This window comes from Nannospalax galili, unplaced genomic scaffold, assembly GCF_000622305.1.
Source record: "Nannospalax galili isolate Female #2095 unplaced genomic scaffold, S.galili_v1.0 scaffold11, whole genome shotgun sequence".
Classification (NCBI taxonomy): domain Eukaryota; kingdom Metazoa; phylum Chordata; class Mammalia; order Rodentia; family Spalacidae; genus Nannospalax; species Nannospalax galili.
Window position 1 is genome coordinate 6,673,613 of NW_008330735.1, and position 25,970 is coordinate 6,699,582.

Genomic DNA, 25,970 nt, shown 5'->3' on the forward strand with positions numbered 1-25,970 from the left:
GGGCTTAAACTCATGACAGCCCTCCTACCTCAGCCCCCTTAAGTATTGATGTGAGCCACTACACCACCTTAAAGTTTACTTTTTCTTTCTTTCTTTCTTTCTTTCTTTCTTTCTTTCTTTCTTTCTTTCTTTCTTTCTTTCTTTCTTTCTCTTTCTCTCTCTCTCTTTCTCTTTTTTTTTTTTTTTTTTTCTTTTTCTCTCTCTCTCTCTCTTTCTCTCTGTCTCCCCCCCCCCCTTTTGAAGTGACTCATGATTTTATTGTCTTCATTACAAAATTGGCTTTGAACTGGATCACTTGGCCCTTGCTCTTGTCTCCTCCCCGTTCAGAATGCTTGTATCTCTTAATAGCCAGCATTCTCTTGGATCTGCAGTTGGCCTCAACACACTCAAACCTCAATAAAATCTTCTTTGTAGTTTTAGCGTTTTGTGGAAAATAGGCTTAGCCTGGGCATACAGAGATTCCTTGCCCTTCTTGTACTCTGTCACTTTGTGGGGCTGATGCTCGCCACATTTCTTGCAGAAAGTTTGACTGGTTTTAGGAATGTTCACTGTGTTTGCTGGTGTGCTAGCAGCACAGAAAGAATGGGGTGTGTTGGGCCAGAAATGGAAGTATATCAAGTTTATTTTCTGTTGTAAGACTAGCTACTACAACTCTCCCATCTCTAGTAGGGTCATCTAGATTGTAAGTGCTTTACCATGTTGCTTCCCACCTTTTAAAATGTATGTCATGTATGGCTAAATGGAAAGACTTTGGTTACATTGTGTTGGATGGGTGAATAAATTTATTATATTTTATTATTTTATATATATTTACCAGTACTATTCTCCACTAAAAGAAACATTTCTTAAGAGAAATGGCTGCTTCTAGGGCTATAGAAGGGAAAGAACAACCTGAGCCTGGAATATCTTGCTATGTCAAAAGCAAGGAAATCATCAGAATGTACAAGGCCATGTTGAGTGAGTAGAAAACTTTGAGGAAGATCCACCTAATCAAATCTGGAAATATTTAGTATCAAGATAATTTTAGCAACAAATTATAACCCACTCAACAAAATGGGAATTCATTAATCCCTATTCATAGAGGGAAATAAGTGAATAAACATAGAGGTTATTTATTTATTTATTTATTTAATTTTGAGGCAGGATGTTGCTCATATAGTTCAGGCTAGCCTCAACTTGTGTTCTTGCCTCAGCCTCCCAAGTTGTCAGATTATAAGTGTGCACAGCATGCCTGACTCCAGTGTTGAATAGGAATAGAATATTTATGTCTTCACAATGAAGCTTTACAAAAACAGTTCATTTTAAAGGGAAAAGGAGGAACTTAACAGTGGATAAATCTGGCAGATACCACACTAGTCAAGTAATCAGAATGAAAATTCCTAATGAAGCATAGCAGTGTAGCATGCCATCTGATAAACTGTGATGAGAAGACAACATTCCCCTAGGAGATTTATAACCTGAACTGGCTTTTGAGGAATCTTTAGACAAATACACACTTAGGATATTTCTGCAAATAACAGACCTATATTTTATGCCAAGGCCATGGAATCAAGGAAAGACTAAAGCTATGCCACATTGAAAAAAAAGACTAAAAGTAAATATGTACTTCTGAGTTGGATCCTTTTTTATCAGAGAGGCTAGGACATGAGACTTCTCATAAGAAAGTCACATGAAGTAGCAACATAATGATCTGAGGATGATACATTTCATAGACCATAACCAGTTTTTTAACTGTTAAAATACATTTTGATATTTTACTGTATATCACACTTTTCTACCTTTCAAAGCAGAATGCATTAAACTTGTCTCTCATGATTGACTTAATGACCCCAGTTGTGTAACTGCTTAAATTATTGTGTTCTGAAGTAATAAAAAGGTCTAATCTACTTTTAATCTTTGGAAGTTTTGTTTGTTTTTATTTTGTCTTATCTCTCACTGTTTGGTTTTTAGTTCTATTAATATTATTGGATATATGTCAAATGGTTTTGCCAGTGTATTATTTCTAATCTGCTGTTGCTTAAAAAGCAAGGTCTGCGTTATTTTTCTTTTTTTAAAGTGTTAACACGCAACTCTCCATGTGTGGAAAGGATTTCATTGAAGAGATAATATAAACAGAAGATGAGTTCTCTAATTTAAAATGAGAAGCATCCTGATTTTTTGTTTGTTTTTGTTTTTAATCTCAGAGCTCCAGAGATTATATTGGGGTTGCCATTTTGTGAAGCCATAGACATGTGGTCACTGGGATGTGTGATTGCAGAACTATTTCTTGGATGGCCTCTCTACCCAGGAGCCTTGGAGTATGATCAGGTAAGAAATCAGATTGTATTAGCAGAAAGTAAGAGTAACAGTAGACTTAGAGGTTGCCCGGCTTCTACATATACAAAACACGAACATCCTCATAAAGTGCCCAAATCTAGGATCTTATGGGTTTTTAAACTCACTTAATTCTTGATTTTTGTTTTGTTTGCTTTGGTGTTTGGAGACAGGATTTCCCTATAGTTCCAGCTGGCCTGGAACTCACTATGTAGACCAGACTGGCCTCAATCTCACAAATACCCACCTGTCTTTGCCTTCCCAGTGCTGGAATTAAAGGTATGGTACCATCATACCTGCCTTAGTTCTTGATTGTGAAACTTCTTTTATACTACTTAATTTTTGTAAGCCAAGTTACAATCCACAGGTCCCAAATCAGTTTTGTAAAATAGTTTGTCCTTTTCTTCACGTATATTGGATAAATAATTTTTATTTAGCTGATATATAGTATTCACTTTTGTCTGAAGCAGAAGCTTACTGTATAGTCCAGGCTGGCCTCAACCTTGTGATCCTCCTGTCTTAGCCTCTCAAGTGGTAGGATTTACAGGCATGTGCTACTTTGTCCAGACCTATTTAACTTTTCAGTAAGAAAATAGTAGAAAATAAAATATTTTAAAGCACACATGTGTTATAATACGTTGTATCTTGATTCTGATTTTCATAGCTTGATTTTCTATATATCAAAAAGGAATGTGAGATAATTTGGGTGACTTAAATGTTCTTGAGATGATTCTTAAAGGCATTTAGTATTAATAACTAATATAAAGTGATAGTGTTGACATTCATCTCTTATCTTTCAGTAGCTTTCTACCCATGGACCTTTTTTTTAGATCAGGTTTTCTGAATTGTCTGTTTTGCCTTCTTTATTTATATTCAGGATATCTCCTTGAAAAAGTTTTATTTTTAATCAGCTCTGACTTTGCTGTAGATGTTGAACTATTGCTAGTTCTGAAAGACTTGGTAATCTAACCAGAGTTCCATAATCCCGTAGCTGCTGAAGTATCAGGGCAGTGGCCAGCTGCGACAAGTATGCTTGTAGCTCTGTGGATTAGTTTGTGGCATATATAGTGCTGTGGAGCAGGACGCCATCTAGTGGTGATTTGAGGTTAATTTCATGATGTGCTCTGGACTTTGAAACTGGTCCTGGACAGCTGATGTTAGTATTATTAGTATTAAAAAAAAAAAAAGAAAACATCAGTTATTGTGCTCTTTCCATTATATAAAGGGAGAAAAAACTAAGAAATCACATATCTCCAAATGGTAATTTTAAAGATAAAATTCTGACCCAAACTAAAATTCTAAAATTCTGTAAAATTCCATAAAACAACAACAAACAGAAAACTGAGCAACCTGCCACAACAAACTAAAAAAACCCAAATAATAAACAAAATATAACATAAAAACAACCAACCAGACTTGGAAAGATGTTGCCTTGTGTAGACAGATAAGCAATGTTTTTAAAGTGTGTATTCTTTTTTAAAAAAAAATTTGTTTTTTTAATTTTATGTGTATGCATGTATTGCCTGCATGTAGGTAAGTGCACCTGTGTCATGCAATGCCCGTGGAAGTCAGAAGAGGCTGTCGTATCCCCTGGGATTGGAGTTAGGGACAGTTGTTAGCTGCCATGTGGGTGCTGGGATTTGAACCCAGGTCTTCTGCAAGAAAAACCAGTGTTCTTAACCTCTGAGCCATCTCTCCAGCCCCTAAAGTGTACATTCTTTACCTACCTCTAAAGGAACTGAAGAAAGTCATTATCATGGGATATCAGTAGTTGCAGTTTTCATTCTACTTTAAAAATAGCTATTTAAAAAATATAGGAGGTAGGAATTGGCTAGGCAGTTAGGGTAAAAAGACCCCAAAGAAAAGTAGCCAGGTTCTTGGCTAAAAGTCAAAATGTCCTTGGGACTGTTAGCAACATACTCTGTTCCAAAGGCTAAAAATGTCAAAAGTATTTGGGATCTTGTATCTAATCCCTAAAAGTTTTAGGATTATCTCTTCAGAGGGGCGAATGTTAGAGTACCCAAAAGCCCCATAAAAATAAATAAATGAAAGAAGAAGAAAAAAGTGATGGGGAGATATGGGAGGTGTTCGAAGGGAGGGAGTGGGCATGGATTTGATCAAAACACCTTATATGCATGTATGAAATTCTCAGTTTTTGTAAAAGTTAAAAAAATATATATATGTATATAAAGTCGGAGTAAATATAGGAGTCAAGATGTTGGCATCCTTTTTGTTCTTTTTTTCTTTTCTTTTTTTTGCGACAAGGTCTCCCTTCAGCCCCATCTGGCCTGGAACTTGCTGTGTAGATTAGGCTGGCCTTGATCCCACAGAGATCAGCCTGCCTCAGCCTTCTAAGTGCTGAGATTAAAGGCATGTGATACCATGCCTGGCCTTATTGTGTTCTTAATCTTAGAAACTTTTTTTTTCTCTTTGAGATAGGATTTCAGACTATAGCCCAGCTTGGCCTAGAATTTACCATGTAGCCCATGCTAACTTCAGACTATTCCCTCTTCTAATAATCAGTTGTGTTGATTCACTTAGACTCCAAATAAGGTATTGGTCTTTTTGGTGTTTTTGAAGCAGGGTCTCATGTAGCCCACATGGCTTTCAAATCTATGTAGCTGAGGATTACCTTGAAGTCCTGGTTCTATCTTGCAAATGCTAGCTAGCATTATTGGTGTGTACCACCATGTACAGCTAAAAATTGTATGATTTTTTTTTCTTTTCTGAGTACTGTCATTGAACCAAGTGCTACACCACTGAGCTATACCTAGCCCCAGTACATTGTCTTAAAAATTATTATACTCCTGCGTGGTGGCCCATGTCTTTAATCCCAGTACCTGGGAGGCAGAGGCAGGCAGACCTCTGTGAGTTTGAGGCCATCCTAATCTACATAGCAAGTTCCAGGCCAGCTGGGGCTATAGGGAGACCCTGTCTCAAAAAGACCCCCCCCAAAAAAAAAAGTAGAATAAAAATACATTATTATTATTTTTTTGATCTACAGTGGCAGTGGACACTAATGATATTTCTAATTAATACTTCTGAGCTTTTTTCTGACCCAGAAACTACTATGTTTATTGCTCATCTAATACTCATAACTCTGTGACACACATGCTGCTTCTGTTTTCCAGATGAGGAATCTAGATTATGGAGAAGTAGCTGGGAAGATGGCTCAGTGGATAAATCGCTTTCCTCACAAGTTTGAGGACTGGAGTTTGAATCCCCAGAACCCATGTAAAAGCTGGGTGTGCATAATCTCCAAGCTCAGAATGCAGAGAAGGTCTGTGGAGCAAAGTGGCTAGCCAAAGTAGCTGTATCTACAAGCTCAGTTCAGTTGAGACACCCTTTCTCAGTGAAGAAGGTGGAGAGCAATCGAGGAAGCAAAAGACACCTGATGTCAACCTTGGGCTTCTATACATGTGCACATAGAGAAAAAGCTTCAGGAATTAGTTCTCTCATTCTACCATGTGGGTTCTGGGGATTGAACTCAGGCTTGGTTGCCATCTCACTGGCCCAAATAAAGTTATTATGAACTAGATTGTAACCTACCTTGTTCTTAACTGTTTTCATGCCTTATGTCTGTTCTTTATTTAACCATTCAGAAAAATTTAGGCTGTCTTCAGTTTACAAAGAAGGTAAAAAAAAGTTCTTAACAAAGTAGAACTATAATTATCTTCTTAAAAGTCAAATTTTAATCACGGGGCAAAATAAATCTTCAAATTACTTTTTTCTTTGTGTAATTTCTTTTCTAGCCTGTATAGCTACTTTTCTGTTGCTGTGATAAAACACTATGACCAAAGGAACTTATAAAGGGAAGAGTTTATTTGAGCTTACGGTTCCAGAGGAATTTAGAGTCCATCATGGCTGCAGCTGCTCACAGCTTCAAGCAGGCACAGGAAATAGAAAGCAAGGCTTAAGAATTCTCAAAGCACGTTCTTCACCCCCTAAGTGAAGCATGTCCTCCAGCAAGGCCACACCTCCTAAAACCTCCCAAAACAGTGCCACCAACTGGGAACAAAATGTCCAAGTCCAAATACTTGGAACCTATGGGGACATTCTCACTCAAACCACCACATTCCACTCCCCAGAGGCTTATGACTACATAAAATGCAAAATGCATTTAGTCCATCCTTTAAAGTCCCCATAGTCTTTACCAGTTTCAATACTATTCAGAAGTCTTCAGACGAAAGCCTCTTCTGAGACTCAAGGCAATTTCTCAACTGCAAACCCTTGTAAAATCAAAAGACAAATTACATATTCCCAATGTATAGTGGAAGCAAATACACATTCCCATTCCAAAAGGGAGGAATAGGGGCATAGTGAGGAAATACTGAACTAGAACAAGACAGAAAACCAGCAGGGTAGTCACCAAATCTAGTAGCTCCATGTCTGACTTCTGGGACTTTACCTCCAAAGAGCTTAGATGGAGCTTTACCTCCTTCCAGCTTTGCCACCTACAACATCTCTCTCTCTTGGGCTGGTACCATTCCTTATGTGTAGCTCTCCTTGGCAGATGTCTCACATCTTTGGCACCTCGAACATCATCTTGGGGTCTCCACTGCCAACCAGGCTTCACCTTCACAGCTTCACACAATGGGGCCTATCAGGGCCTCTAGCCTGTCTGGCACTGAACTCACAGAGATCCAACTGCCTCTGTTTCTCAAATGCTGGGATTAAAGGCATGTACCACCACGCCCGCGCTCTTGGACCTTTCATGCCACCATGTGAAAAACACTGCCAAGTTTGTTACCACCAGCTTTTCTATGCTGTGGTTTTCTAGGCATAGAAAACCCCTCTGGCATTTTCATTTCATAAATTGGAGACTTAGCTGGGTATGGTCTTGCCCTGCATTATCAAAGGGAACCTCTCCTTTATTACGAGCTTTGGCTCCAACATTAATGTTCCTCGTGTTCCTTTTCAGTCCAAACTGTACTTTTTGCATTTCTTTCTGCCCCAATTGCTCTGTTTCACTGTAGAGCTGCATAATATTAACCATTAATAACCACACCACCATTTCTGCAATTAGCCTGTCTTGAATGTTCCTCCACCAAAGAAATTAGTCCATTTCAATTTAGCCTTAGGCAAGCACTTATAAGGGCTGTGGGCAGACAGCAGCCAAACCCTTTGCCAAAATATCCCAGTTGCCGCTTAAGTCCTTATTTCCCTCTTGAACTACATTATTCTTAGCACTATTTTCTTTCAGCTTCCTACTAGAATGACCCATTAATCTCTGTTTACAGCAGTCAGTGGCTTTTCTAGTCTAAACTTCCAGAGTCTTCCACATTCCTCCAAAACCCCACATGGTCAGGTTCTTCATAGCCAACAGCCCACTCTCTGGTACCAATTTTTCTATTAGCTACTTTTCTATTGCTGTGATAACATACTGTGACCAAGGGAACTTATAAAAGGAAGAGTTTATATGGGCTTATGGTTCCAGGGGAATTAGAGTCCATCATGGCAGGGAGGCATGGTGCCAAGAGATGGCTGGAGCAGAGAGAGGAGTACCCATATCTTTGGTCAGGCACAGGAAGCAGAGAGCAAGGCTTAGGAACTCTCAGAGCCTGCCTCCAGTGAAGCACTTCCTCCAGCAAGACCATACTTCCTAAAACCTCCCAAAGCAGTGCTGCCAGCTGAGGACTTAATATCCAAATACTTGGCGCCTATGGAGGGCATTCTCATTCAAACCACCACATAGCCCCTTTCAAATCTTGTTTATTATCTCTCTCCTTTAAAAAAATTTTTATGTATGCATCTTAATTTTTTTTTTTTTTTTTTTTTTTTTGGCCTTTTTGAGACCGGATCTCTCTGCTATAGCTCCAGCTGGCCTGGAACTCACTATGTAGACCAGGCTGGCCTCAAACTCACAGAGATCCACTTGCCTCTGCTTCCCAAGTATTGGGATTAAAGGCATGTGCTACAATGCCCCGCCTGTGTGCATCTAATTGTATGTCCATGTGGAGGTCAGAGGTGGCCATATCATGTCTTCTTCAATAAATTTAATTCTCATTCATTCATGCATTCATTTTCTGCTGTGTTTGCCGGGCTTGCCTGCGCACAAGCTTTTAGGGATTTTCCTGTCTCTGCCTCCTCCCATCTCTGCATAGTGCCACTGGGATTACAGACACTCATGCTGTGTGTCTGGCTTTTACATGAGTTCTAAGAATTTGAACTTAGGTCTTCATGCTTCATTCTTTTGTTTGTTTGTTTGAGACAGGGTCTCCCTGTAGCCCCAGCTGGCCTGGAGACTCGTTATGTAGACCAAACTGGCCTCGATCTCACAGAGATTTGCCTGCCTTTGCCTCCCAAGTGCTGTGATTAAAAGTGTGGGTTGGCATGCCTGGCTATGTCCTTACCTACTGAGCCATCTTCCCAGGCACAGTGCCCCAACTTTTTAAAGTCTTTTCAAGTCAGATTTCTCTTTGAATTTTAGATTTTACAGCTAGATACTGATCATGCTGAGAATTTATTCTATGTCATATTTTTTTAAATGTCTTTCATTTCCATTCACATATATGTATGTTTAGAAAAGGCCCTACTACCAAGTAATTCCATGCTTGGATTCCTTCTTTCTTAACTGTAGGTATCCTGCCTTATTGTTTTAGTTTACAGTATTTAGCTTATATTTTCCAGGGAAATCAAAAGGTGTTTTGTTATTGTTTTGGTTTGGTCTTTTTGAGACAGGGTCTCCCTGTAGCCCCAGCTGGCCTGGAACTCGTTATGTTTGTGTTTTAAGACAGGGTCTTTCTGTAACCCCAGTTGTATTGGATCTGACTGAACTAGGCCAGGCTGACCTGGTGCTGGGATTAAAGGTTCATGCCACCATTCCTGACCAAAAGTATTATTTTATTTTTATTTTTTATTTTAAAATATTTTATGTGTATGAGTGTATTGCCTACATACATGTAAGTGTACCCATGTCATGCAGTGCCCATGGAGGTCAGAAGATAACATTTGTTTGTTTCCTCTGGAACTGGAGCTATGGACCATTGTTAGATGCCATGTGGGTGCTGGGGATCAAACCTTGGTCCAGTGCAAGAGTGACCAGTACTCTTAACCGCTAAGCCATCTTGCTAGTCTCCAAAAGTTTTTTTTTAAAGATAAATGGACAGTATTTATTTGGTAAATGTTGCTTCTTCCAAAATGCTGGAGTTTAGATAGAATCTAAAAGTTTGAATTTATATTCATATAATATTTGTGTGTGTGTGTGTGTGTGTGTGTGTGTGTGTGTGTGGTTTTAGTAGTTTATTCTCATGAAGCTCATTCAGATTGTCATGATTCCCCCCACCCGATTATTAGGGAGTCCCTCGAGTTTTTTCATGCTTCCACCCAGGCAAGAGGGCCTAGTGTCCAGCTGTGGGCACTCCCTCCACTGGGCAGGGAATCCATACTTGGATAGCCAGAACTTGTATGGGTCTGGTCTGCTCCTCCGACACCAGGCCAGCTGCTACTCATCATCTGCTTTCTGCCTGCTATGCAGCCTGGATAACTGCTCTGACTCCAGATGAACCTGGACAACACAATCGCAGCACCTGGAAGATGCTAGGAAAACCTCAAATAATATTTTGTAATTTAAAGTCTTATATAAGACAAACAGTTAGAGGCAGGTAGATCTCTGTGAGATCGAGGCCAGCCTGATCTACATAGCAAGTTCTGGACCAGCTGGGTCTGTCTCAAGAAAAAAATACAGTTAATATAATAACAACCAAATAATTTACTATTTCAATTCCGTATCCCCCCCCAAAAAAAACAAAAAACAAACAAACAAAAAAAAACAGCCGAACAAAATGAATCAACAATGAAATCTTTGAAGATTTCAACTTTTTGTTAGGCCATTTCGATGGCAGAGAGACCTACTTAAACTGAATAAAGGGGACATATATTAATATGTGTGGACCATCACAAAAATCCAGACTAAAACTATAGTACCCGAGGGCTGGAGAGATGGCTCAGCAGTTAAGAACACTGGCTCCTCTTGCAGAAGACCTGGGTTCAAATCCCAGCACCCACATGACAGCTAACAACTGTATGGAACTCCAGTTCCAGGGAATCTGACAGCCTCTTCTGTTCTCCAAGGGCATTGCATGACATGGGTGTACTTACCTACATACAGGCAATACATGCATACACATAAAAATAATAAATAAAATATTAAAAAAATAAAACTATAGTACCTGGGCTTTGTGCACTTGAAGTTGAGGACAGCTCTGGAATTTAGGCAGCACTGTGATTACCAGGCATGGGCAGCACTTCACTTGGCTGCTGAACTGCAGTGAGGCTTTGCTGCTCTTCACAGGCGCTATCTGTTCTGATCCTGGTTAGCATCTGAGAGCGTCTGGTTAGCATCTGAGAGCGTCTGGTTAGCATCTGAGAGCATCTGCTCAGCTTTACTCTGCTTAGATTACACCTTCCACCTATTCCTGCGACCCTTCTGCTCATGCTCCAACACTAACTGATATTTCCTACTTCATATTTCTGATAGTGTAAATCCAGTTTGTATGCTTTATTCCAATTGACCATACAAAGCTAATTATAAATTTTGTGCCTATGAATCAGGGGAGGAGGAAGAGGAAAGGCCAGTTGCTTTATATATGGGGCATTCTGAATTATGTGCTTTTGAAGATTGGTACCACATTTTATTCTTTTGCATATCTTCGGCATCTAACTCATCTGTGTGTTTTTGAAATTGAATTGTTGATGGCTTTCCACGCTTTTTTCTTCTATTTTCCATCTTCTTAAAATAAGGTATTTAGTTATTTGGGGCTGGAAAGAGAGAGCAAGTGATGGCACTTTAATGAAATGAGGTTAATTTGTAATGTGGAGATTTTAGTTGTCATTTTATATAAAATTGGGGATATAAGTATGGATAAAAATAGATTTTACAGGAGGCTTAGGGTCTAGTATTAGCACAGGCCTGTAGATAGTTGTGTTACAAATTACATTAAAATTGTTAGGTTCTAAGTATGTTGATAGCACAGATGAATTACTTTTGCTTGGTATGGCCAGTGATTATAGGGATGTGTCACTACCTCTGGTGTGAATTGTGTATTGAAGAATGAATAGTAAAGGCTAATGTGTTGATTTGATGAAGGGGAGAGTTAGGATAATAATAATGAGTTGGCAATCTAGGGAAGAGGAACTGACCCATGCAGAGCAGCATCGTGCTAGGTGGGGTGAATGTACAAGCAGAATGCCAAGGAGCAGAGACAAAGCAGGGGGTCCCATGTGCCATGATTAGAGATTTGACATTGATCCAGTAGTCATTTTATACAGAGAACTGATGATCAGATTAATGTATTTTCAAGATGCTGTGTCTTCATTTCTATTGTGTTGCTATAATAAACTACCTGAACAAAAGCAATTTAAGGGAGAAAAGGTTTATTCTAGCTCTGGACTCCCAGGCAGCTGAAACTTAAAGCAGCTGGTCACATTGTGTCCACAGTCTGGAAGCAGCCAGGGAATGAATGCTTCCAGTTGCTCAACTTTCTTTCTCCATTTATATAGTCCAGGATCCCACCTGAGAATAGTACCACTGTGGAGTGGGCAGGTCTTCCCATCTTCATGCATGTAAGCAAGATAATCCCCCATAACATTTTCCAGAGACCCATCTATCTGGTGATTCTAGATTCTGTCAAGCTGACAATTAACACTGACCATCACAGGCTGGTAGTAGTATGAAAAATGAATTGAGGGTGAGTAGACGGGGACATTGCGGGAAACTGGAGGCAGGTAGACTAGTGAACCAAGTTTCAAAACTTGCTTCACTTCTGTGACTTCTCATGACTTCTGTGTCATGCAGAATTGAAGACCCAGAATAGAGATAGAGAAGAAGGGATACATAGGAAAAATGTCACTAGGGAAAAATTTAGGGTTTATATTTGGGGGCCAGTGATGAGGGAGAAATAATTAACTGGTACAAATTTCATGTCCTGAATTAGGTAAACAGTACTTCCCTTGATCAGAGGAGAATACACACAAGGACTAGCTAATATGAGAGTGAGTTAAGTAAGCTTCCCACATCCTAAAGTTCAGCTAGGAGGAGAGTGTCAAATAGGCGAGTCTAGAGCTACAGGGCTAGATGTAGCTCCCAGGACGTGCAGGGAGCAAAAGGAAGACTCAAGTCTAGAAAACCTTGTCATAAAGAACAATGGAGGGATGCAGTTAAAGAGTATGAAAAGGGAGAAAGAACCAGAAAAAATAGTTCTGTGGAAGTGGAGTGAATGGAATTTTTTTAGGTGAAGATAAGACCTCCGATAGTATGAAAATGGAATGAAAGCTATGGTAGTTCTTAGGCTGTAATCCCAGCACCCTGAGAGCCTAAGGGAGAAAGATTGCTAGGATGAGGCCAATCTGGGCTACTTGGCAAGTGTCTGTCCCCGCAACCTGTACACAAAAGGAAAGTCAGAAAAGATCTTAAAGGTGACAATTCAATGTGTCTATTAAGAGGCTATTTAATACTTTAGCACTATAAGATTGATGAGAGAAAGTTCAGATTGCAGTATGTTGAGATACAGATGGAAGGGAAATGGGCTATTGATTTAAGGATCTTAACTGAGTAAGAAAAGAGAGTTGAGTAAATGAAGGCATTTTTGTTGTTAGAAGGTAAGGAATTCATAGAGAAGAGAAATAGAAGGTGCAGGAAGGGGCGGACAAACAACAAAACAGTTTATCTTTGTGGTTAAACCAGAAAGAAAGAAAATAGAAGGGCCACTTTGGTCCCAAGTTATTCTCCCTTTTTAAAGCCTATGCTTATTTCGTACACTGATCAGTCATTGAATGTGGCAACCAATATCTAAAGGCTTAATGTGTACCAGACACAATCATAAATGCTAGGGATATGTAAGTAAACAAAACAAAGTCCCCCCTTCTGAGGAACTTATATTAATGGAGAATAGAGTAAGAAGAGGGAATGGAAAACTATAGTATACCAGATAGAGAAAAATCTAGTTAGAAGATTGGGGTTCTTGGGAAAGGAAGAGTTAGCTATTAGCTATTGGCTTGGAAGACTGAATGAATAAGTTGACATTTGAGCCCAGAACTAAAAGGCGGGGACAGGTGTTCAAACAGAAGAGACATGAGGTTCAGAGGCTCTGAGATGGGGGTTTTAGTATGTTTCTTGGGAGAGCTCATATATAAACATGTTTTTCTACAGAAGTTACACATAGGCCACTGATTCATAGTGGCTCCCTCTCTAAATGCCTTCCCCCAGAATACATCATCAATCTAAGTCTCTCTCCTTGCTCGCTAGTTCTACCCCAGTCTCTTATTCAGACCCCTTTCATTTCTACTCTGACCTCATCTTTTTCCCATCCTTAGACATCACTTTAAAAATGTAAATTATTGGGCTGGAAATGTAGCTCAGTGGTAAGGCTCTTGCCTAGCATTCACAAGGCTATAGATGCAATCCTCCCTCCCCAGTATTACCTCCTCCCCACCCACTGAAGATAATTTCATCTCTTGCTATTTCCCCCTAGTGAACCTTTGTGCTTCCAGGCTTTGAGCATGTAGATTTCTCTTCTTGATTTTCTGGATTTACATAAAACTTTAATATGATAGGATCAAGTTGTCTCAAGGACCTCCTACCACATTTATTTTAGGTATACTTCTCTGTTTCCTTAGTTACATTTACTGTGGCTCTTAAAGTTCTGTGCAGTTAATTCTTTCCTTATATGTCACTTGCTAGATTATGAATTCATTGAGGACACAGATGGTATCTTCTTTTTTTAAAAAAATATTTATTATTTTTATTTTATGTGTATGAGTGTATTGCTTGCATGTAAATAAGTGCACCCATGTCATGCAGTGCCCACGGAGGACAGAAAAGGCTGTCGGATACCCTGGAACTGGAGTTATAGACAGTTGTTAACTGCCACATGGGTACTGGGTTCAAATCCCAGTCTTCTGCAAGAACAGCCAGTGTTCTTAACCACTGAGCCATCTCTTCAGCCCCGGTATCTTCTGATCCTAACGTGTCAGCTAGCATAGTATCTGATAAAAAGTGTTCAGTTAATGCCTATCACATGAAAGAATAAATTGTTTTTTAAAATTGTTTTTCAGATTCGATATATTTCTCAGACTCAAGGCTTACCAGGAGAACAGTTGTTAAATATGGGTACAAAATCCACAAGATTTTTTTGCAGAGAAACAGATATGTCTCATTCTGTTTGGAGATTAAAGGTAATTCACTAGAAAATATATTTATAAAATATTTTTCTAAGATGCCTCATATGCATGAATAATAACTTCCATGCCTATTTTTATTGTATTGCTCCTTTTTTGGGGTGGGGGGCTTTTTGAAACAGGGTCTACCTATAGCCCCAGCTGGAACTCACTATGTACACCAGGCTGGCTTTGAACTCACAGAGATCTGCCTGCTTCTGCCTCCCGAGTGCTGGGATTAAAGGCATGCGCCACCACGTCCGGCCCGTATTGCTCCTTTTCTTAACAACACAATGAACTTACTGTAATGATTTCTTTAGCTTTTATGTACATGATATGCTTGTTACATGTTTTTACACTCAGTTGTACATTAATAAGCATTATAGGATAAAGTCTGAATCTAATCACTTTCTGCCTATCCCAACTTGGTTTCTTTTATTTTTGAGATAGAGTTTCACTTACATAGTCCAGGCTGGCCTCCAGAGTGCTGAGGTACCTCCATGCATACTGTCCAGGCTGGTCTCCCCATTCATTGTTTTTGTACTTACATACAATTGTTTGTTGTTGCTCTTTGGAAAATACTGTGCTTGGTATTAGACTAAATGTCAGGATTAAAGGAATCGACATTTATCTATGATATGAGTAATAATATATTATTTTCTTCTTTGATATATGCAATAAGACACTGGAAGAGCATGAGGCAGAGACAGGAATGAAGTCTAAAGAAGCCAGAAAGTACATATTCAACAGTCTGGATGATATAGTGCATGTGAGTACCATAGTCACATTTGTTAATCTTGTGTGCTTAAGATGATCCTTGATTACCAAGGATGCCAAAACATGATGCTCATTTTCTAAATTTCTAAGAGTGCTCAGTGTGTTTAAGTGTTTCAAGTTGAATTAAACCCCCATTTTCAAACTTTCAGGTACCAAATTGTGTTTGTCTTTATCAAATTTGTAATTTGCAGATGCTATTATTTAATAAAGTTTTCTGTTCAAGAGGAAAACTCCTAGCAGGGAGACTTCTTTTCCTATCTTAGTAGGAATTGTTCAACTTAAATATATTTGGGGTCTGGAGAGATAGCTGAGCAGGTAAAGGCTGGCTGTGCAAGCCTGTAGACCCAAATTCCAGTCTCAGAACCCACAAGAAGGTAGAAGGAGAAAGAAAGCCTGCCCCCTAAAGCTGTCCTCCGCATTTGCTCACACAGAGACACTCAGATTCACTCTCTTTAATAATGAAGTTTTTTAAAAAATTCCCCCTGCTTTGAATGCTGTTTGGTGCTTCAGAAGATTTTGTGGATTTATCAATTTTAGTTGTTCTTTGTTTCAAACAATTGTAGTTCACTTGCTGTGAAATTTTAACATACCATTTTCTCTATGGTTTATTTTTATCTGATGGCTTAAAATTTTGATACCATAGGTGAACACAGTGATGGATTTGGAAGGAAGTGATCTTTTGGCTGAGAAAGCTGATAGAAGAGAATTTGTTAGTCTGTTGAAGAAAATGTTGCTGATTGATGCAGATTTAAGAATTACTCCAATTGAGACGCTGAACCATCCTTTTGTTAATATGAAGCATCTTCTAGATTTCCCTCATAGCAACCAGTATGTCACTTTATAATTTCTTATATTGGTTTTTGAAGAAAAATGATAGCTCTGTGGAAAACCAGTAACTTAGAACAATGATACTGTTTTAGTAAATATGAGTAAACTGAGTCAAAAGGATGAGCGCTAACTTAGTGAAGGTTCCATAGACTACGAAGTGACAGAGGAGAGTCACAACACAAATCCAATCCATTCCAATGCTTTCTCTCAAGTATCACACTGAAAATGAGAGTGAGTAGTTCTCCTTTTTACATGGTACTCTTATGAGAACAGTGAAGACAGATAGATGGAAATGTTGGAGGTTCACTCTTAAGTCACGTTTCCATTTTCACAGGTCTTAGGTTCCACCCTCTTTTGAGACCTGTAACTTTTATGTTTTCCTGGGTTATCTTTTGCTTTCTGTATTCCTTTTTTTATTCATCTGCATTCTGGAAGGAAAGGAAGACTTGATTGTGAGTTAGTAAAGAAGAGATGTTCAGGTTCTAAAGGCTCGTCAGAGCTTCCATAGGCAAAGTATCTGGCGTTTTGTGTCCTAGACATGTGTTGTATGGGTTAGCAGAAGTAAAAAGAAATGACTTTCCTGAAAGTAGAAAAGGGTCCATAAGAGGGGACGAAGAGACTGTAATGGAACTCATGTGACTTAAGAGCAGAAAGGAGGACATTCTAGGGGGAAGAAGGGAACCAGTAAGAAGGGGATGGGCAGACAGTGAATGATCAAGAATGAAGCATAGTGACATATGCATGAAAATGCCAAAGTGATAGGTTTATCACTTTGTTGCTAACTTTAAAAATTAATAAAGACACTCCTTGGCCGGGCGTGGTGGCACATGCCTTTAATCCCAGCAGAGGATTAAAGAGGAGGCAGAGGCAGGTGGATCTTTGTGAGTTTGAGGCCAGCCTGGTCTACGTAGTGAGTTCCAGGACAGCTGGGGCTACAAGGAGACCCTGTCTCAAAAACGACAAAAAATAATAATAATAATAATAAAGACACTCCATAACCTAGAACAACTTCAATTATTATCTAAAATTTTTAATTTAAGAATACATTAATACTCATTACTGTGAAGTGCCCTTATATTGGTATTTTTATAAAACTTACTTTTCCCCCCAAACATTTAAAATGTCCTATTGGTTTCCGTAAATAATCAGTTTGAAAATAACATGACAGTGACATACTTGATACCATTAGTTTAGTGGTGTGTGTATATATAGAAAGTGAGTAGAGAATCATAAAATTATTGTGTGCAAAACAAACTGCTTAATATTGATTTGCTGTCCCAAAATACCAACATAATGTATATTTACTTTGATATTTTTCTTGTAGGATTTCCTGTTAGAAGTATTAGAAATAAAGTAGAAGTCATAGAATTTATTCTTTTCTAAGTAATTTTTATTTTTTGGTGTACAGTAATATTAAATGATTCAGCATTTGAAATAATGTTACAATATCTTCCATTTTTTCTTGTGCAGTGTAAAGTCCTGTTTTCATATTATGGATATTTGTAAGTCCCAACTAAATTCATGTGACATAAATAATCACAGTAAAAATTCACTTTTAAGATCAGTTGTTTCAACTAGCGCTGCTACTCTGACGGCAAATTTTACTAAAATCGGAACGTTAAGAAGTCAGGTAAGAACTTGCAGTAGTAATACTTTATAACTTTTAAAACCCTTTTGAGGTAGAGAAGCATCATATGAGTAGAAGATACAGTGTGGGTGAGAACTTGGCATGACTGTTGTTACCCGCTGAACCCATTTCATTTCCTTTCCTCTTTCAATCTCAGTATCTTCCTTGTCTGCTGTTTTGGGCCACAACTCTTATCAAAAGTAGAGTTAAATAGAACCAAGTTAATCAGTTTGTTTTCATTTTCTGAAATGTGTGTGGATTTATAGTGTATTATAGCAGACAGAGGACTGCCCTGCATAACCTGGAGTACATTGATTATTTCAGGCATTAACCACATCTGCTCATTCAGTTGTGCACCATGGAATACCTCTGCAGGCAGGAACTGCACAGTTTGGTTGTGGTGATGCTTTTCATCAGACCCTGATTATCTGTCCCCCAGCTATTCAAGGTATGCTTTTATTTACAATTCACTTTAGGCATGCTTTTTTCCCCCCTTAAGATAAAGCCTTACTGTGTAGCCTAGGCTGGCCTGGAACTCAGTATCCACCTGCCTTAACTCCTCAGGTGGGGGAGTGCAAGCATGCACCGCTGTGCCTACTTTGCATTATTAATCTCTTAAGTTTAGGCATCTGTTGATCGAACATATGTATAGTTTAGTGCTACATTTGAATTTAAGCTATTCAGTAACCTCTAGGTCAGTAATACTTATTTAATTCTTGGTGCTCCATTGCAATCATCATTGACAACATATACCATATGACAAGTGTACCATTTCCTATGGAATATGACCTGATAAACTACCTTAATAGAAACTAATGAGGTTGGAAAGCTGTGCATGGCTGTGTACCAATAACTGCTGCTGTAGCTGTTCAGATGGATATATATTGTCTTTCTGTCATGACCAAACATAAAAGTGATGGAGTGCTTAGTTCCTTTGGGAATGACAGTGCTAGGATCACCTTGTACATGCCAAGCAAGCACTCTACCACTGAACTGCAGCCTGGGCCTCAGAGCTCAGTTCTTTAAAATATTAGTCAAAGGAGGTTGGACCCAAAATTTTAATACTTTTGAAAAGAGATTTATTTTTATTTCTTTATATTAAGGTATTTTGCCTGCATGTATGTCTCTGTATCACATGTATGCCTGGTGACCAAGGAGGCTAGAAGAGGGTATTGGAACCCAAGAAATTGGAGTTACAGTTTTGAACTACCATATGGGTGCTGGGAATTGACCCTGGGACCTTTTCCAGAGCAGCAAATGCTCCCAATCACTGAGCTCTTTCTCCATCTCATTGCTGTTTTTTTTTTTTTTTTTTTTTAATCCAAGTCCATTGCTGTTTTCTCTACCCATTCTTGGGCAAAAAATAAGGCATTTAGTTATTTGGGAGGTAGAAAGTGGAGTGACTTTGACTAAAATGGATTATGGATTATATCCCTTATTTAACAATAGCAAAGTAAATGTTTAAGTGGGACGAGTACAGATGACCTTTGACAAGGCCATGCGTTCTCACACTGGAAAACCCCTTAGAGAGTAATAGCAGCAAAGTTTTCAGTTAGAATAGGCAGCATAAAACATTTCAGGGTCTTTGGTAGGATTTTGGTTCCTTCTAGGCTTTCCTGCCTTAAAGCAACACGTTGCTTTCAGAGGCTCCAAATGACTGTGTACAATTTAATGGCAATCCTGTACAATTTAAATGAAAGATTGACATTAAATCAGCGCACCTGGAAATATAGTCACCATAGAAAGGTCTATATAACCTGTTTCTGCCTTTGTATAAAAATAGCCTGCTGGGTGTGGTGGTGCGCACCTGTAGTCCCAGCACTTGGGAGGCAGAGGCAAGCGGATCTCTGTGAGTTCAAAGCCAGCCTGGTGTACATAGTGAGTTCGAGGCAAGCTGGGGCTACAGGGAGACCCTGTTTCAAAAAGACCCCCCCCAAAAAAGCTTGGGTTAATGATATCTTGACTATCTCTATGTGTGATTTCTAGGTAAGAAGACTATTTGAATTTTTAAATTTGATTTAAGCATTGAGAAACTAAATTTTTAATGTGTGTATGGATGTTTTCTTGCATGTATGCAAATGTACCATGTGTGTGCAGCACCCTCAGAGGCCAGAAGAGGGCATTGGAGCCCCTGGAACTGGAGTTTCTGGTGGTTGTTAGCTGCCATGTGGGTGCTGGGACTCAAACCCAGGTCCTCTGGAAAAACAGCAAGTGTTCTTAACTGCCTAGCCATCTCTCCAGCCCCATATTGTTTGTTTTAGTGCCAATGTGGTAGTGCACACTTTTAATCTCAGCACTCAGGAGGCAGATCTCTGTGAGTTCAAGGACAGTCTGGTCTACTAGTGAGACCCTGTCTCAAGCAAGCAAGCAGACAAACAAACAAACAAACAGCTCTATTTTAATATTTCCCACACATAGTCTAACAAAGCCCCAGTGATATATGTGTTGATTTAACTCACTGGTAATAATAAATGTGAAAACAGGTTAACTTTAGCTACTTGTTCTACCATGTAGTTTTCTTCTCAGAAAATTTATATACAGTGATAATTATTTAAAGATGATTTGAGAAATAATGTTACTAGATTAGACTGTTACTGTGAACACCAGAGTGTACTTACACAAACTAAGACGGCTATTACGTCTCTACACAATACCCTCCCCTCATTATAAACATTAAACCATGTGCCACAGCATTTTGATCATCAATGGGCTGAATAAGTAGCAGTCAAGATTGTATTGCATAATGATGGTTGCTATCTTAATTTATACAAATGTACTCTATAACTATTCACACGGCAGACTGCCTAATGACAGTTCTTAGATGGTATCTATATCATTAACTGATGTACCAATCCCATATTAAAAGTCACTGCTGGTGGGCATGGTGATGTATGACTTTAATCCCAGCACTTGGGAGGCAGAGGTAGGTGGATCTCTCTGAGTTCAAGATCAGCCTGGTCTATATAGCAAGTTCCAGGCCAGCTGGGGCTACAGGGAAACCCTGTCTCAAAAAGACACACACACACGGGGCTGGAGAGATGGCTCAGCAATTAAGAGTACTGACTGCTCTTGCAAAGGACCTGGGTTCAATTCCTAGCACCCACGTGGCGGCTATGAACTGCCCTTAACTCCAGTTCCAGGGGAATCCGAAGCCCTCTTCTGACTTCCGCGGCATTGCATGACGTGGGTACACTCACATACATGCAAGCAATACACTCATATATATAAAATAAAAATTAAAAAGACACACAAAAGAGAAAAACAAAAGTCATTGCTACAATAATCTGGAATTATGATGTAGAGGATTCATTATAGTTATTTTCTAATCTTGGGGGATATTCCACAATTTTGTTTGTCAAGACTCTGAGTTGGGTTGTGATACTATTATTATTTAGTATTGTAAGACTATTATTTATACTATACTATTGTTTAGTATTATTGAGTATTGTAAGACCCAGCATTTGTAAAGTGGTTTGTTATACAATGAGGAGTAACACTATCATAAACAGAATTAACATGGCTGGCAATGCTACCTTCTCTGTCTTTTCTTTCATAGCACTTTACAGAAGTGGAATCATGTTTATTTCTGGAATTCCAGCAGTTCTGTACTAGGGACACTAGTCTGTTATGTCATACTGGATAAAGCTTTGTTAAATCATCAGATTAGGCAGAGTAGCGTTTTCTGCTTTTTTTTTTCTTTTTCTTTGGAAGTTGAAATATGGTAGCAAGTATTTGAGTTTATTTCGTTCAGAAATCCCCCAGTTTCTATCCCTCATGTAAGCCATAATATCTCTTGAATTGTGAAATATGATATATCCCCTTTCGATGACAAGTGTATGGAATCCTGGCAAAGACATGACTGAGCATAGGGTAAAAAAAAAAAAATAAGAAGCACATTTACCTTCTAGGTATCAGGATGTTGAGCCTGAGTCCACCCTTCCGGATCCTTTACCACAGTGGAAGAACTATTACAAAGGAAAATAAAGCTTTAATAGCAAACTTCAAATGGAAATGAGAAGTTTGAGGAAAAAATAAATGATTCAGCTTTGAAGCACAATTTTTGAAAACAGAAGTAGTAACTTAGCACCAGTGTTTGGGATGTCATACCACAAAACAGAAAGGAAGTGTACCTCTCTTTACTCATAGGTGACTTTATTAGTGTTATACAAGTTTTATGTAGAAATTGGCATACTCTCAGATTTTAAACCTTCTTATATGCATCAAAAATAATTTCATAAGTTAAATATGACATCTTATTGGATGACTTTTATTTCACAGGTATTCCTGCAGCACATAGTAAACCCACCAGTTACTCCCTAAGGGTAGATAATACAGTTCCGCTTGTAACTCAGGCCCCAGCTGTACAGCCACTTCAGATCCGACCAGGAGTTCTTTCCCAGGTTGGTCATGATTCATTATTCTTTTGTATATATGTCCTCCTTTCACATAAGTACAAGTATATCAGCAGTAAGTACTTCTGGAAATCAGAGTAACCTGGGTGGGGAGTCAGTCCTTTTTGCAAGTCATGATCTTTAACTTTTGTTATTACTAGTTGTTACTTTAACATTTTTGAATTGGGGATATATTAGTAGCTTAGTTTTTGTTTGTTTTCTGATTCCATCAGACATGGTCTGGTAGAACACAGCAGATGCTGATACCTGCCTGGCAACAGGTAACACCTATGGCTCCTGCTGCTGCAACACTAACCTCTGAAGGCGTGACAGGTTCACAGAGGCTTGGAGACTGGGGGTGAGCACAAAGCAGAAGTACTTCTTTGTGAATAGTAAGCGAACAAAGATTACAACAAAAAGGAGATTCAAATTTTCTGAACTGTCTTTGTAGGAAAATGATTTCACACAGCAGTCATTACAACTCGGTGATGCCACAACCTCTTCTAACCAATCAGATCACTTTATCGGCGCCTCAGCCTATTAGTGTGGGCATTGCACATGTTGTCTGGCCTCAGCCTACCACTACCAAGAAAAATAAACTGTGCCAGAACAGGTTGGTATTAGTGCTGTGCCTTTCCTCTGCTTTTTGAAAGTAGTCTTTAAAATGAATTTTGCATTTACACTAAAGGGTCACTCTGTTGTATTCAAACGACCTCTTCTTTAGCTTTGTTATAAACACTAAGCCAGCTCCCATCTTAATTTCTCAGAGGTATTTTGGTAAAACTAATGGAATGGGAGCCAGGAAGAGAGGAAATAAATGCTTTCAGTTGGTAAGATCGTCTTTATTGCCCTTCTGACTTTCTGTCTACCAGTAATATAGTGACTATAGACATTCAGATATCACATATGCCAAAAAAGACCATTTAAATGTATATAAAATACAAACTACACCAATATTTTAAAAATATTTTGTAATTCATCAAAACTCATGTCAGTGTGTTAAATACATGAACAAGTGAAAGTTTGCATTGTTTGGTTTAATAAAATATCTTTGAAAAATGTCATTTCTGTTTTTAGATGATAAAATTACAAATTATTCCTTGGTTGCAGGACTAATTCATTGCAGAATACCAATATCCCACATTCAGCATTTGTTTCTCCAAAGATAATCAGTGGGAAAGATGTTGAGGAAGTCAGTTGTGTAGAAACACAGGACAATCATACCTCAGAAGGAGAGGCAAGAGATTGCTGTGCAGCATCTGTCAGACAGGATTCATTGGTTTCAGACAAGCAGCGGAAAACCATCATCATTGCTGACTCCCCAAGTCCTGCAGTGAGTGTGATCACCATTAGCAGTGACACTGATGACGAAGAGACGTCACCAAGACATTCACTCCGAGAGTAAGTACCAGATGTGGAGCTTTTGGGTATAATGGCAGTACCATTTCTAGGGGAGATAACCAGCTTTTTCACTGGTTGTCAGTGTCCCTTGAAATAAAGCCTTCAAATAAGACAATAATTGGGTTCTATATAGATAGCACTTTTAAAAATATAATCATAGGCAGCCGGGTGTGGTGGTGCACGCCTTTAATCCCAGCACTTGGGAGGCAGAAGCAGGCAGATCTCTGAGAGTTCAAGGCCAGCCTGGTCTACATAGTGAGTTCCAGGATAGCTGGAGTTAAAGGGAGACCCTGTCTCAAAAAGACAAAAAAAATAATAACAATACTACTACTACTACTACTACTACTACTAATAATAATAATAATCATAGCCTTTTCTCTGAATTTGTAATCTGTAAATTTTGGTCTAGGTAGCTCATTCTGAACTGTTTCTTGCCTTTAAATAAAGAATGTAAATTTTGGCTGCTTGAGAGATCTTCTCTTTGACCCATGTTTTTCCTTCCCTCTTCCACTAGATGTAAAGGTAGTCTAGATTGTGAAGCTTGCCAGAGCACTTTGAATATTGATCGGATGTGTTCACTGAGTAGTCCTGATAGTACTCTGAGTACCAGCTCCTCAGGGCAGTCCAGCCCGTCCCCTTGCAAGAGGCCAAACAGGTAAAAGAATTTTAATAATAATGTATAATAAATATTAAGACTGCTAAAAAGCCCATGATTTCTTCTTGCTTTATGTAAATTAGTAAGCATTTGTCATTTTACCACGGTGATTTCTCTCTTGAACACAGGTTTTGAAATACATAAGTTTTTATAAGCTTGAGGTTTCAGTAATCATTTTCTTTGTTAAAATAGTTATGATTTTTAAATGTGCTGCATGATGAAGTACTGAGTGGCCCACTACCTATAGAATAGCCACTCTGATTTTGTATCCTGCATGTATGTTAAGTGTACCCATGTTGTACAGTTCTCACAGAAGTCAGAAGAGGGCTTCACATCCCCTCAACCTGGAGTTAGGGTGGTTGTTAGCTGCCCTGTGGGTCCTGGGAACCAAACCAAGATCCTCTGCAAGAGCAGCCAGTGCTCTTAACCACTGACCCATCTCTCCAGCCCTGTCTTGTTTTTTTGAGATAGTGTCTCTCTGCAGCCCAGCTGGCCTGGAACTCACTGTATAGACCAGACTGGCCTTGATCTCATAGGGATCCTTCTGCTTCTGCCTCCCCAGTGCTGGGATTAAAGGTGTATGCCACCACACCCTGCAGAACAGTACTTCTTATCTTGAAGAACTATAAAAAGAATTTTATGAACTGCTACTAGGGAGCAAATGGGAAAGAAAAGAGGAAATAAGTGCCAAAAGGATATTTCTGAAGTGGAAGATTTGGTTTATGTATTGGAAAAATAACATTGGTCAAGGAAAAAGGAATATATAAATATAAAATAATTGAATGAAATTCTCATCAGTGTACCGGAGATTGAATATTAACATTAGCTTTAATAATGGAAGAGATTTTTTTTTTTTTTGGTCTTTTTGAGACAGGGTCTCTCTGTAGCCCGAGTCCTGGAACTCACTATGTAGACCAGGCTGGCCTTGAACTCACAGAGATCCGCCTGCCTCTGCCTCCCCAGTGCTGGGATTAAAGGCATGCGCCACTACACCTGGCAATGGAAAAGATTTTTAAATGGTGACTGGAGAGATGGTCCTGCAGTTAAAGAGCACTTCTGTTCTTCTAGAGGACCTGAGTTTGGTTGTCAGCACATATATTGGGTGGCTCACAACTGCTTATAACTGCAGGTCCAGGAGTTTGGACACCCTCTTCTGGCCTCCACAGGCAGCTGCACACACAGCATAGTCACAGACACAGACATACACATGTACACATACACATTAATAAAATAAAGTAAATCTATCTATCATCTATCTATCTATCTATCTATCTATCTATCTATCTATCTATCTATCTATCTATCTATCTATCTATCTATCTATCTATCTCGTCTATCTATGTATCTAATCTTTTTTTTTTTCTTTTAGTATGTCAGATGATGAACAAGAAAGTGGTTGTGAGACTGTGGATGGCTCTCCAACATCAGATTCTTCAGGACATGACAGTCCATTTGCAGAGAGCAGTTTTGTGGAAGCTGCTCATCAAAACACAGAACTGGTGACTTCTGCTGACACGGAAACCAAGCCAGATGTTTGCACTGTTGTAGGGCCACCAGCAGGAACAGAGAGTGGATTAAGTGCTGATGAACACATAGTAAACACAGGTAAACTAAGTTCTCTTAGTTCTCTGGGTGTGAATTTAGGAACATCAGAGATCAGAATTATCAGAAATCACCTCCAAATTCCAACCTTCACCCTGTCATATGCATAGTATAGGGGAACAAATCTCTTCAAATGTCACCCAATGCTTTGAAACCATAACATTTGCTTTAGATTTAAAATTAAGTTTCTTAAATTGCTGTTGTGTAAGCACATAAACAC

At 38.9% G+C, this 25,970-nt stretch overlaps 1 protein-coding gene across 2 annotated transcripts in view; it reads left to right on the forward strand.

The window, feature by feature from the left end:
• Positions 1-25,970, forward strand: part of Hipk3 (homeodomain interacting protein kinase 3) — a 107,656-nt gene that overhangs the window by 75,908 nt on the left and 5,778 nt on the right. For both annotated transcript variants that reach the window (XM_008851608.1, XM_008851620.1), the window contains 12 exons: positions 2,184-2,307; positions 14,368-14,487; positions 15,152-15,238; positions 15,890-16,074; positions 17,545-17,704; positions 18,026-18,149; positions 21,980-22,101; positions 22,326-22,450; positions 22,544-22,705; positions 23,203-23,493; positions 24,008-24,148; positions 25,518-25,753. In XM_008851608.1, the coding sequence (XP_008849830.1) occupies positions 2,184-2,307; positions 14,368-14,487; positions 15,152-15,238; positions 15,890-16,074; positions 17,545-17,704; positions 18,026-18,149; positions 21,980-22,101; positions 22,326-22,450; positions 22,544-22,705; positions 23,203-23,493; positions 24,008-24,148; positions 25,518-25,753 (1,877 nt within the window). The remainder of the gene's footprint in view (positions 1-2,183; positions 2,308-14,367; positions 14,488-15,151; positions 15,239-15,889; positions 16,075-17,544; positions 17,705-18,025; positions 18,150-21,979; positions 22,102-22,325; positions 22,451-22,543; positions 22,706-23,202; positions 23,494-24,007; positions 24,149-25,517; positions 25,754-25,970) is intronic.